The sequence below is a fragment of the Lontra canadensis genome, unplaced genomic scaffold, assembly GCF_010015895.1.
Source record: "Lontra canadensis isolate GAN:19392208 unplaced genomic scaffold, GSC_riverotter_1.0 scaffold117, whole genome shotgun sequence".
Classification (NCBI taxonomy): Eukaryota; Metazoa; Chordata; class Mammalia; order Carnivora; family Mustelidae; genus Lontra; species Lontra canadensis.
In genome coordinates this window covers 3,337,882-3,351,918 of record NW_022631111.1, presented here as the reverse complement: position 1 = coordinate 3,351,918, position 14,037 = coordinate 3,337,882, and the positions used below count along the sequence as shown (strand labels likewise).

The following is a 14,037-nucleotide window of genomic DNA, read 5'->3' as shown; positions in this document are numbered from 1 at the left end:
TCTAGACTCCTAATCTCCAAAACTGGGAAGGAACATATTTCTGTTGTTTCAAGCCACTGAGTTCGTGGCAGCTTCCTGGGAGCTAATTCAGTACGTGTGGCACATTGTGCCGGTGTAGAGTTAGCCCTTGGAGGGACTGACATCACCATCTGTGTTACCGTCGCCTTTCTTCCAAGACGGTCGGCTCTTAGGGTGCAGGGCCTGTGTGTTGTTCCTCGGAGTGGCCCAGCCCCCGGGAGGTGCTGCTTCAGAGGCAAGCTGGCAGGGAAGGGGGAAGTCCCCTCCATGCTGGGAGGGCTTCTGAGCATGCTCGCAGGGCTCTGGAGCGTGCCTTCCCCCCTGCCGCCCGGATTACACGGTCACTGGCTCCCCATAGCTGAACGCGCCCTGCACACGGCCCCAACACGCCAACCCCTCCCGCCCCAGGGACCGCTGGCTCCCATGTCCTCATCCTGCCTTTGGGCTGAAATGCTACCACCCACCAGGATCACAGGGCCATGGGTGGAGTCAGAAGGCTCAGCATGGGGAGGCGGCGACCCGTCTGCCGTTGGCCCGCAGCTCAGGGCCAGGCACCCATTTTCTCAGAAACACTAGGCAGTTGGCCTTGGGCCCACCGATCTGCTAGAGGGGAAACAAATACCTCGAAGTTGGCCTTCCTGCTCTGAGCTGCTCTCTTCCTCAGACTGGGACTCCTTCGCAGCAGGCCTGCACAGCAGGCCTGGCTGAGCAGGGAGGGCCTGTGTCAGTTTTCGCTAGGGCATCCCTGAAGGGCAAGGTCAGTGGCGGCTACCCAGGGCGTACTCGTGGATGGAGCTCTAGGGGCTCCTCCAGGCGGAGTTCAAGCTCTTCTGCAAGGATTTTGTTTGCTGGTTTGGATTTTGTTATGTTTTGGTTTCCTGTTTGTTTGGTTGGTGTGGGGTATCTGAAGCCATACACTGGCAAGCTTGCTTACCATGCCTTCCATATATTCATTTTGAAAGTTCCAGAAATCAAGCCCCTTTCAACAGGCATCAAGGGGGTTTGCAAATGGAAAGAGATGTGTACTGAATTCTTTTGGAAAGCACCAGAGAACTGCGCCTCTCCAAATCAGAGCTCAATTCATTTTTTTTTTTTTTTTGCAACAATCTGCATGTTCTTGTACATCTGGACGGCGCTCTGCCCCCATGGGGAGGCTCCATAAATGAGCGAAAAGGCTCACAGTAAACAGGGCCTGGGACCACAGCATCAGCCATTCGCTGAGCGGTGGGCCAACGTTCACTGAGCATGGGTCCTGAGGGAACCAGGTGGGGAGCTGGGGGTCTGAGAAAGACTCGGCCAGAACCCCACACCTAGGAAGTAAAAAACTTGACTGACAAATGCTGAGCCAGGTGGATCTTGGTCAACTCTGATTTTCCCAGGGCTCACCTTGAACCGATATTCGCACAGACCCCAGCAGAGAGCATGAGTCGTCATGAGGCTGTGGTGAGGACAAGCTGTTAGGGTGATGATACTGGGAGAGCCCCTCTGATCCAGCCATGAGTTCAGGAAATCACAGCCCTCGAGCCTAGGGTTCACTTCAGTGCCTTGATGGAATCATCGGTCTGGAACCTCTGGGGTCACGCAGGAGAGTGGACACGAATTGTAGCCTACCAAGAGTGTACAAGGTGCTGGAGCGGAAAGAAGTGTGGGAGGGAAAGAATTCATTCACTCCGTTGGGGCAATCTGAGAAGGCTTCCCATAGGAGGTGGCATCCAAAACGGGGTCTCAACTCTTACAGAGAAATGGAAAGGAGGCAGTGAGTGGTGCAGGCCTGGGCTTCGGAGGCAGGAGAACAGCTGAACAAAGAGCAGGTCATATCGGGGGATAGCTACCAGAGTCCAGGAGCTGAAAAGCAGACCACACAGCTGATGGAAAAGGAATGTGTAGAAAAACCTTAAAGAAATGTCAATAACCTGACCTGGGTTACACAAGGAACTTCTCTTCATCCAGACACTTCACTATGGGAGTGAAGGGAACAAACACGAACTGAGAGAGGATATCTGCAACACAGATAACTAATTATGAGATGAGTGGCCTTCATATATAAAAAACTTGATTCACATCAATATGAAAAAGGCAACTCCATACAGAAATGAGCAAAATAGCTCCAAACGTACTTCGCAAGCAGGAAATACTATCGGCCAAAAAACACAGGAGAGGATTCTCAGCTTCATCAGTAATCAGGGAAATAGAAAATCCAAATCATAGGAGATACCCAAATTGTGGCAAACATTTAAATGTTGCTGATGTGACCTTGGTAACCAGGATGTGGAATGAGCTGAGCCCTCAAGCCGTGCTGGTGGTAAAACCACCCAAGCAAAAGTCTGGCAACATCTGGGGTTAAACCATGAACAGGCCATGACTCAGCGATTTCACTCCTGGACGCGCATTGACTCTAAGGAACAGCCCGCCGTCCGGGTGGGCCCCGAAGATGGTACAAGAGAATTCACCACAATCATGTTCAGAATCGCCAAAGCAGAGACACATCCCAGGTGCCTGTGTATACCAACTGCTCCAGACTAGGGAGAGTTCGTGAATAAAGAGCCCCAGGCATTGACGGGTGAATTTCTGGAACAAAATTTGATCCGTGAAAGCAGTTTCCCAATGAATCTGCTTGCAATGATTCTGTTGATATCAAGTCCACAAAGCAGAACTAAACAATGGGTTGTTAGGGGAGTCAGACATAAGGTGGAACTGTCATGGAGGCAAGGGGAAGAGGAACTCCAAATCCCGAAGCGTGGTGAGAGGGGCAGCCCCTGGGGCAGGACGGTGGAGACCCCAAACCTGCCGGCATGTCCCCGATCCTTAGGCCGGCCAGGGAGCGACAGTGTACGAGATCATTACTCTTTATGTCTTAACCATGCTTTTGCAATTCCTTTTGTGCGTCTTCAATATTTAACAAGCCTAAATCTTAAAGAGGAGGGCTGTCTTCTGGTTCCAAGTCCGCTGAGTGCACAGGGGCTCGGTGGTGGGGAGCGGAGCGACTGCAGAGCTGCTCGTGAACTTGTGTGGGCTGCTGAAAAGCCTTTGGGGGCTCTGTGGTTGGCTCCCTGTCACCCAGTGGGCTCCTCGTGGCTATTCCCTCTGTCTGCTGCCCAGGCTCCTTCCTGGCCAGCCCCAGCCTGTCAGATGGGCCTGCTCTGCCGCCGACACACGCCTTTATACACGTGCAATCCGCTCGACCCTCTGCTCACCCCTTTCTGTTACAGACCCGCATACTCCGGCAGATCCAGCCAGCTTTCAGCTGTCACTCCCTATGCAGAGCCATCATAAAGAAATCACTGTTTTCAGCTGACAAAGAGCAGATTTCTTACTAAGTAAACACTGATGTTTTGGTAGGGAAATTAGGTTATAAAACTGCGCCTACAAAGAAGGCCATACACATGGACTTGGTTAAGATCTAGCCACACGGGCAAGAGGGGTTAATTCAGCTGCCCACCCTTTATCACGTCTTTTTCCCCTTGAAACAGAAGGATAGGAAGGTTATCGGCTTTTTCAAACATAAAAACTGAAAAGCATAAAAGGCAAGAGGGAAGTATCAAGGAGACTTTTTTCCTAGCCAAGTGATGACTTGCACAGAGCTGGGGTCGGGGAGAGACCCTGGATGGGAGCCATGTGTTGGGGGGTGGTGAGGCAGGAACACAGCTGGCCCGGGGGGAAGAGGCCCTGGGGGAACTGGGGCCCGGATTAGGCCCTCTCCAGGTGACCTGTGGTGTGGGTTAACCTCTGGGGATAGGAGGCCTTTGTCTGTAAGAACTGCCGAACTTGGCTGAGCACAGCTGAGCTGAAGCTTCCAGAAAGTCACGACTCTATGGGGACTATTCTATCTCAGGGCAAATGCAAGGGGGCTGGCCCCGGAGCCATGGAAGCCATGGAATGAGACGTGCGGTCTTGGGGCAGGAAGAGCCTTCAGGAAAAGGAGGGGTGTCATTACACTGCCCCCGGGGTCTGAGTTTAAGCCATGAGAAAAGTCCAGGGCATGGGTGGGCTACACACAGGGAAACCCCTCCACAGAGAGAATTATTCAGCTCTGGCCTGGCCCGCCAAAGTGGTGTGTGGAATTTCCTTTCCTGGACTCCTGTCAAAACGAGATGGATAATCCCAAATAGTTTAGATAAAAGTCTTCTTAGAGGTGCGTGTGCTGCCGATTTTTACCAAAGTTTTGAGCGCATTAGTGGGTGCATTGGAAAGGGCTCCTCTTCCTACTGGCATCTGTGTCTGCCTGGGAGTGGAGGCCTCTCACTGGAGCAGGGGCAGCCTCAAGAAGACCGTGGAGCCCCATGGCAGGCTGGGGCTAGCGGTGGGATCGGGAGAGACAGGCCTCTGGTGCCTTCATCCTGGTAAATGCTTCCCAGTCCTGGCTTCCTTTGCTCTGGGCTTCCCCGGCCCCGCCTTTTCCAGTACACTGCTCTGTAACCGCCCCCATTTCTCCTCCTTTCCCTCCAAGACCATGAGATATGTGTGGGCAGCTAGGCTGGGCCTCCTTGGGCCTGGATTCCTGACACCTGACACGAAGCTGGTCCCTTCTAGGTACGGGGTGGGTGACGTCAGAGGAAGGAGCACGAAGAACTTCTCCACCTGAGTTAGGCAACAGCTAAATGCAACTTGCTTGGGGAGGGCAGGTCAAGTTCATGTGTCAGAAACACAGCACCTGGCAGGAAAGAATAGGAGAAAGGGCTTCCAGGGTGCCCAATATATTTCTTCTTCTCCGTGGGCACCAGAGCAAGTAAGCGACGAAGCAGCGCTGGCCACTGTCGTGGGTGCTTGACCAGGCCTCGGGGACAAGGCACTGCTCACGAAGCCCCTCAACAAGTGTTGAGACTAAGGTGGGAAGGAGTGACCTCCAGCGACAGCCCCTGGGACACAGTAAATCCAGCAGTGAGGAACTGGGCTGAATGAATGCATTCTGGGCACTAGCATCAGTGTCCACCCAGAGTGGACACCCCAGACATGTGCACTGGGACAAGACCCCACCTCAAAGGCCAATCCATCCGACTGAAATTTTACTCTTAGAGATTATTTCCTTTGGCTTGGTTGTTGCTCTGTTCCCATGTCTGCCAGCAGGGATAACTGCCTGTAGCCCTAAGATTTGCAAGGAAGATGCGTGTTCCTCTCCAAGGACAATCACGGCACAGAGAAATGCTCGGGACTGAAGGTCAGGTCTCATTTACTAGCAGAGTGATCTTGGGAAGCTCTTAAATTCTGGGAACCTCTAATTTTTTGCTGTATGAAATGGGGAAAATATCACCTACTTTACAGGGTGTTGGGGGTACTGGATATGATGCCATCTACCCAGCACACAGCAGGGTGACTGGAATGAAATGTGGATTTACTTCTGGTCTCGACACAAGGGTGAAAAGAACAAATCATTTTCCAGTGCTCACTGTGTAGCAGGGGCTATTCTATGTGCTTTACACACACTCTGCTACCTAATCCCCAAAACCACTTGAGGGGTACTCTCGTATCCCCATTTTAGAGATGGGGAAGCCAAAGCTCATGGAGGTTCAACTGCCAGCCCAAGGGCATAGAGAGTAAAAATAACACAGGTAGGATTTCTACCCTGGCCCCTCCCCATTCTGCCCACACCATCCTCTGGGGTGCGGGATGGGCTATACCAAGGTGATGGGGGCCCAGTGGGCTAGGAGAAGAAACTGAAAGACCATCTCTCAACCCTGCAGGACCTTCCCACCAGGAAGCCCCACCCCATACCAGCTTTGCCTGCCCTGCCCAGTGCAGACCCACCTCATTTCTGCACATCAAGATCTGCTTCACTTCTGGGGCCCCTCCTGCCCAGGGCTGACCACATGGGCTCTCTCCAAAGCCCAGAGCCAGGCAGCTCCTCTTCTGCGAGGGGCTGACGTTCAGCATAGATCAAAGAGCAGGCCGGCTTATCAGACACGCTCCTCATTAAACTTTTACAGGCCAGATTCCATTATAAATGAGCTGTCTGTCCCACACTGCAGAGCATGCTCCTGGAGCTGGGAATCTGAAGCCCTTGGAGCTGGCAGAGTCTTTAGCAGAGGTCTCAGTGTGGAGAGGGGCACCCTAGAGTCAAACTGCCCGGGTTCCCGTCATAGCTTTGCTATTTGCTAGGAGGATGTCACTAGGGAAAGCGGTCAACTGCACTGTGCCTCAGTTTCCCCACCTAGCAAGTGGGGGTGAGGATGCCACCTTCCTTGAAGGGTGCAGATGGGGGTTAAGTGGTATAATCCAGAGGGCTGGCCCCAGGCTGCTGGGACTGCCCCTCAGTGAGCGCTGCCCCAGTGTCCTGCTGCCTGCAGGGCTGTCTAAGGACCACGCACGTCCCCGTGAGCCAAGGCTCCACACTTATCTGCCCTCCAGTCCTCAGACAGCCACGGGAGGAGGGCCAGCTACCCTACACACTGCCTGGTCCTGGAGTTCTCTGGGCACCCACCTCTCTAGTGGCCCTGAAGAAGTGGTCAGCTACATCAGATTTAAAGGAGCCCTCACTGGAGATAAAAGGACAACTTGGACTCCTGGGAGGAGGAGGACAGCCGTGGGCCACCCAGCCCCTCAGCCCTTCAGCCAGAAGCCAGGCAGACACGCCCTTCCGCCGCCTCTTCCTTTCCTCCCCGAATCTCTGAAAACAAGTACGCACACTTGCTGAGGGGAGAGAACGTTCTTTGTGAAATGCAACGCCTGTCCTCTCTGAACCGTGAACCTAGTGGTGTGGTGCCAAGAATCAAGAAGAAAATATTACTATCTTCCTGCCTTTCAGTGATTGGCTGAGGACAGGGCTCTCAGGGGCCTGGGACAGGACGGGCTGAGCAGGCTGTGTGTTTATTAATCTCACAATGAGCGGGTACAGTCTTTATGGAACACTGACCTTGGGAAGAGCCATCTTCAAATCCCTCCAGATTAGAAAGTTCAGGAGCTCAGCCAGTGAGAGCAAAGCAACTACTTTCTTAAGTGATGCACACCAACAGAGGGGCTAAATGTCCCCATTAATATGCAGCCACCAGGACGAGGTGGTTTCAGACATCCTTAACAGCTCTCCCAGGGGGCTCTGGGTAATTTGTACGCGCGACAAAGTGTGCAGATGATGGTGGAAGGCGGAGGCCCTCGCACCAACCAGCTGGCATTTCCTCTTTTCCTAAAGTACCTGGGCCAGCATGTTGACTTCGCATGAATTGATAGCTAAACCCCAGAGCCATCTGTCCCCAACGGGAACCCCTCCTCCTCTCTCCTTATCTTGCAGGGTGGCCTTGGGCTGTGACCGCTGGAACCCTGCTCACCAATGACAGCTCAAGATCAAGCGATCTGCAGGGGAGCAATTCATAGTGGTTGGCTCTCGAATCTTGGCGGGTGCGGGGGGTCATGGAGGTCAGAGGTCGTGGAACCAGGCAAGAGGAGAGAGAAGGGGGCCAACCCTCCCATGGCTGAGATGCTGTGGCTATCCTCGTTCCATATGCTCATCCCCTTTTGCAAACTGAGAGTATGGACAGATTTAGGTCAACTTGTGGGCACCGCATCTGCGAATGGGTGATAAAAAGGAACCAGGGGATGTTTAACACCCCATACTTCGAGGTCATTGTCATTGAGAGAAAAAGCCCTAGAGCCTGCTGATGTGATGAATCTAGCAAGGCAACATGCAGCTCTGGGCCTATTTTCTTGGGTCTAAAATAAGTAGGGTGGCCTGCAGCAGTTCTCAGACTCTGGCCTGTAGGTAAACAAGCAAATACCCAGTCCTCACCCTAGCCTGCAAGAACCAGAACCTTGGAGATTGGATGGAAGAATATACATCTTTAAAACACAGCCAAATTCAGATAGGCAGCCAGGTTTGAGAACTGCAGCGTGAGATGGTCTCAGTAACCCCTCTGGGCTAGAAGCAATGGGAATTGGTCTTCTCTGAAGGCCCAGGGCAGAGGCTGGGATGAGAAGGACCCCATAAGCCACACGGGGAGTCAAAGAATGACCCCAGCCTCCCAAACCAGGAAAAGGAGCTTTTACCTTCTCCAAAAGGACGTGGGTTGATCTTGGCTGAGGGCAGCCCGTACTCCTGCTTGTATGACTGCCTACACGGGGCAAATGGAGAGCTCCAGCTGGGAGCCCCACAGTGCCATGCCTCAGCCTCTGTCCCCACAACACCCAGCAAGCCTGTTTCCAAGGGGCAGGGGCCGGCAGGGATCCAAAGAATTTGCTTTTCCACCAACAGCGGCAAGGCTATGGAAAGTCTGCAGGGAGTGTTGGTTCCCATCCACTGGCTGGCCTTCTCTTCTTGCCCTTGACAATGGACTCTTGGACCCTCAGGATCATTTCCTCATGGTGCGGGGTGGGGGGGTGGTGGTGGTCACAAGAGAACCGTGCCTGATCAACAACAACAACAACAACAACCCCTCTACCCATTTATCTCCCCACCACGTGTGGTTTACACGGATAAGAAATGTTGCCTCAGGAGTCCACAGGCAGTGCCATCTACCCTTCTAGAACCTCTTGGGCATTAGTGAGCTACACAAATCCTGTAGTGGGTTTGCACTTCTAGGAGATGCGGAAAGGTGGCTGTCAGGATGGGGTGGGCACATTTGTGAAGAAGCCAGCCCGGCATGCTGGCTGGGTTTCCATACGCTGCCCCCTCCCCACCCTGTGCCCTTCTCTTCCCCGTGTGGCTGCCTGTGGGAGGGGAGGGCTGTCATCTGGACCCAGGGACACGATGACAGCTCTGGCAGGTCCCTCTGCTGTGGGTCCCCCACTTCAATCCATCCCCTAACTGCTCCTAAGGGTACCCTGAAAATAAATCTGACCACTCCCTCTTGCTCCTGGTTGCCTAGAAGATAAAGTCCCAATTCTCCAAATGGGAGAAAAAAGACCCCTCCTCTCTCCATCCTGAGTGGTACTCCTTCAGTCCTATTTTCTACCTTCTTAAGTGACAGCCACCAGAGAGAATCCTCTTCGAAGGTCATGCGGTGGCCTGCCTCTGCCCCCAGGGGCCTGGGCTTCCAATGACCCCCGCCCCCATAAGCAAATGCAAACAGCGACCATGAGACTCATCACTATTAACATCTACTCCATGTCTCCAAACTGTCCCAAGTGCTTTACTCACATGACCCCATGGAATCCTCAAAATAACTTGGTAGATGTGATAGGTGCTATCATTACACCCTATTACAGATGGAAAAACAGGTTTATTCATTCAGGGTTGGTAAGCTCTCTCAAGTTCAGAGCCAGGGTTCAAGGCCAGCTGGTGGAGCAGGGCTGGTGACAGAGCACTCCCGCAGGCACCCCCCACCCCCGGGAGGGGGGTGGTGAGGTGGGGAGGACAAACAGTTTGTGGTGGAGCACTGCAGGGGGAGCCCAGGTGCAGGAGGCGCCCAATCCCGGGGCGCGAGGACCACGAGAGCCAATGGGCAGCGGCCCTGGCGCAGAGCAGCAGGCGGAGGCTCCGGCTGGGGTTGACAAGAGATGACACCGCAGCTCATTTGCTGTGCAACGTTTGTGTAATTAGACACATTTGGCGCTGCAGAGGAGGCGTGGGATACAGCGCGGGCTTGATGGATCGGGCGCTCCTCCAGGCTCCGACCGCATTAATCACAGAAGCCGGAGCCACGGGGGCCGTTGTTTTCTTAGAGGCCTCGTCCTGTTTCCACACCAGTGGGGGAGGGGGAAAGGGGTCCCGATGCCCTCGCCTTGTTCCCCTGTGGCCGGGTGGGGACCGATCATCCTGAGGCTGCCGGGGAGCCCCTGGAAGCCCACCGTGGCACGGGAGGGGGCTCGGGAACAGAGTGCTGCTGCCCATCATCACTTGGGTGTTAACCAGGAGAGCCCGGCCCCGGCTGGGGGAGGGGAGTCCAGCAGGCCCGCCATGCGGGATGACACCCAGAGCAAGTCCTCGTGCCTCTCTGAAGGTCAATAGAGCACAGCGGCCTCCCGAGCAGAGCCCGGCCGACCCAGGCCCTACGCACACTGCGGACACCCTTTATTGTATTCTACTGGGTGATGCCACGCTGGCCAGTGGGTGGGGCTTGGTGATCCCAAATAAGCCTCAGAGCCTTCTGTGTCCTAATTCCTGGAATCTGTGACCATAACCTTCTAGGGAAAAAGGGACTTTGCAGATGTGATGGAGTTAAGGATATTGAGGCAGGAAGATTATCTTGGATTATCCAGGTGGGCCCTCAAAGCCATCTCGGGGACCTTTAGAAGAGAGATGGAGGGAGAAAAGCATTACAGAAGAAGAAGAAGGATGCGAGGACATAAGCAGGGGGAAGACGGGGATGGGACCAGAGACAGGGGTCCTGGCTGAGGCACACAGGTGGCCTCCAGAAACTAGGGAAGTCAAGGAAGCAGAGTCTGTGCTGGAGTCTCTAGAAGGAACCAGCCCCACCAATACCCTGACTCACTCCAGACTTCTGCCCTCCAGAACTGCCCAAGAGTAAGTCAGCATCGTTTCAAGCCCCTGGGTAATCTGTTACAGCAGCAACAGGAGACTGAAACACTCCCCTTCAGACATCAAGTCGAGTTCAAGAGTCATCTGGGCCAGTGAGTGACAACACCATTTCCACAGGCCCACTAGCCTGCCCAGACCTCCCGTGCTGCCGGCCATGAAGGCTTTCTGTTTCTCCCGGTGCTCTACCCGTCCCCCACCCCTCACTGGCCAGGAAGTCAGCAGTTCCACCACCCTCCCAAATAGACTCAGCTCCTTGATTCTCCTTCGATGGTCAGATGCCACAAGCTGAGCCCTTTTCGGGTAGATCTGCTAGTTACAAACACGCTCACCGAAGCCAGCTGCTGGAGCTGTGGTCCCAGGCCCGGTAGCTGGAGGGGCAGCTGGGGAGCGGGCAGGGGCTGAAAGGACCCCATCACCTACCAGGTGGGCACAGGTGTCAGCAGCAGGCCCTCATCAAGGGAGACCCGACAACACACACTGACATGAAACAAGAAGTTTCCAACATTTGAAAGGCCCCGAGAGAAAACTTGAGGGGCCTCCCAATGCCCAAATCTGGGACCATTTCAACCACACACAGAGCGACAACAACAGAGTATAACTCAGAATAAGACGTCTGCCTATGCATTTATTTGGCATAAGTAAGTAATCAAAGAAAAAAAGATGTGGGGGGTGGGGAGGAGAAGGAACTATTCCTCACAGGAGACTTCCAGGCCAAAAACGTGGAAGGAATGATGGAAAGAGAAACTCACCACTTGGAGAACACTAGTAATTACAGTTTCTGGCTAGAACCGTCCAATGGATGTTAAAGTTAGTAGGTGAAAATTTGATAAGACACAGGATAGTTACATATCAAAGTCTCAGCCCCTCCCCCGAGATATTTATTAATGACAAAGGGACCAACTTTAAAGGGGAGAAACCCAGCAGATGTCACCTTATCCAAGCAAGCTGCATTGATGAGACTCCTTGTCATCATGTGCCTCCTGACATGACCCACTAGGAAGGACAAAGCCCCACCTTCATCGTATTAGTCCCCCAAATGCTCACTCTAACTTCATCATGAGGCAAATTCAGGCAAGTGTCCCCAGTCGAGGACACCTGTACATTTCGTACTGGCCTGTCCTCCTCAAGAGGGTCAAGGTCATGAAGGACAAGAGAAACTAAGCCACTAGCCCGGAATAAAGGAGGTTTGACCACGAAATGCCAAGGCCGCATCCCAACAGGAAGAAAAGAAGACATGAGTGGGGCAACTGAGGAAACACGGATAAGATTTACAAATCAGTTAATGACCCCATATCAGCCTTCGGTCATGTAGATGTGAGTCCTGGGGGAGCCCAGCAGGGGGTGGGGAGAATCCTGGAGATCTCTGTACTATTTTTGCAACTGTTCTCTCATGTCTGAAATTATTTCCAAGTGAAAGATGCTTTTTTAAAAAAGAAAAGTCTCCGATTTGCTCTACCTCAGGGAGGCGGCAAGGGGTGCCGAGAAACAGGAGTTGCCAAGGGCTGCGACCTCAGTCACTGGCCTTCTCATTGGGCCAGGTGCTTTTTTGAACCTAGGGAGTGCTCAGCAAGCGTATACTGACTTCCTTCAGGCAGGAACTGGGACAGGCAGGAAGTAGGGTTTGTCTTCAATGTGTAGAATGGGTGGAGAGCGCTCTCATTCAGGCAACACTGATCATGGACCTGGTACGTGTCAGCCACTGGCAAGGCAGCAAGGAGCGGGAAGCTCAGAGCCTGCTAGGGGGTAGGTGGGAAAGCAGATCATTCCAGAGAAGGGCCCCCACTCGGTGTAGGGGATCCTGGTGTCCCAAGAGGAGCACTCCAGGAAGGTGGGCAGCAGGAACAGAGGTGTGGAGACGTGCAGTAGAGCTGTGTGTTCTAGAACCCTGAACAGCAGCTTGGCGTGGACAGATGAGATGGCTGGGTCCAGAGGGACCCTGGGATGAGTTGGGCCTTTGCAGTAGGTTCTCTCCAAGCAAGTGTGGGGAGTGGCAGAGATGTGAGGGTAGGGCAAAGGTTTCAGTCTCTTCTCTGGATGGGGTAGTGTGGGGCCCAGTCTTGGAGTCATAAACACCAAGAAAAGTGACATTAGCTATAGGCTTCGGGGCCTTACGTGAGAATGAAGAGGGACAGGATTAGGCTTACTGAGACAGCACTGGGACACGTCCTTCTACCTGGGGACCTCAAAACAGGGAGTGGGAGGAGGCCCCAAAGTGTAACATGGGGCTTGTCCTTATCATCATGGTGACTCTAAAGTATAGGGTCTAAACTGGGCCATGTAAGAAGGACACTGAATTATTATACTGTGATAATGTATAACGAAGGTCACCATAGTTTTAAAAATTTTTATTTATTTATTTGAGATTGAGCAAGTGAAAGAGAGCATGGACAGGGAGAGGGGCAGAGGGAGAGGGGGAAGCAGAGTTCCCTCTGAGCAGGGAGCCTGAAGCGGGGCTTGATCCCAAGACCCTGAGATCATGACCTGAGCTGAAGGCAGATGCTTAACCGACTGAGCCACCCAGATACCCCTGAGGTCACCATGCTTATACAGGACCTTTGGCCTGGAGGGAATTCCCACTGCTTGAGTACACACAGAACCCCAAGGTGCTATGGCTACACCGGGACAACACGCAGCCTTGGCAGTGGGGGTGTGCGAGCCGAGGAGGGCTTCCTTCTCAGGTAACCAGACGGAGCTGGGTGTTCACGTCCCACATACACGTTCACCCAGCATCCTGGGTCCATGCACCCCTGGTGGCAAAGATGACTGTTGGCTTAGAATAGTACAGATTAGGAACTCCAGAAAAACGAACAGAGACAGGACAGGTGGCTGAGGCCACCCGACTCCCCGGAGGCAGAGGACCACATACTGGGCCGGGGGGTGAGGGTAGAACTTACCCGTGCACGCCGTGGGCAGAGTGGGACTCATAATGGTACCTTCCCTCTTGGTGTCTCATGTCAATCGGTAAGGGAGCATGGAGCGGTGGCAAGAGGTGCTGCGGCACTGTGGAGTGGGAGAGAGAAACAGGCCTTCAAAAACTTTTCCCCTCCCTCAAAAGGCAATTTTCAAAGGGCTTTAAAGCTCCATGAATTTCAGGGGCAAAAGTAGCCAGGACAAGGGGGCTCGGTGGTGCCCTGGCTATCACACACCCACGGAGGGGGATGAATAAATAATCAAAGTCAGCCCGAGAATCCGACATCGTTCACATAAAAGATCCCCAACCGCGCACTTGACAAAGACAAGCAGCTAAGCGCTCTTTGAACTCGGGGAGATTACAGGCTCAGCCGCAAATCAGGGCTGACAGAGCCGGCAGGCTGCTGCCCATCTCGGCCTGGGCTGCGTGTGGCTGGAGCAGCCCCGGGTTATGGCCTCCGGATGCTGCAGTCACCCAGCCTGGAAATATTTACCTATAACCATCTGCAAAGCCGGGGTGCGCTCCTGGTGGCGGCAGCCAGCCTCAGGGAGGCCCGAACCCCAGCCAGCCGCCTTGCCCTGCCCTGTCGGTGGTGCGCAGTGGACCCCTATGCGGGTCTGTCAATTCTCCAGCTCCTCCTGTTAATGACCAACCCCCAAGTGAGCTGGTGGGTGCCTCGGAGATGCAGATGCCAGCACATGGGTCT

The 14,037-nt window shown here is 53.7% G+C and overlaps 1 protein-coding gene across 1 annotated transcript in view; it reads right to left on the bottom strand.

The window, feature by feature from the left end:
• GLI2 (GLI family zinc finger 2) overlaps positions 1-13,418 on the bottom strand; it is a 58,505-nt gene extending 45,087 nt beyond the window's left edge. Inside the window, exon 1 of the mRNA XM_032840907.1 lies at positions 13,315-13,418. Within this exon, the coding sequence (XP_032696798.1) occupies positions 13,315-13,373 (59 nt within the window). The 5' untranslated portion in view covers positions 13,374-13,418. The remainder of the gene's footprint in view (positions 1-13,314) is intronic.
• Positions 13,419-14,037: the final 619 nt, after the last annotated feature.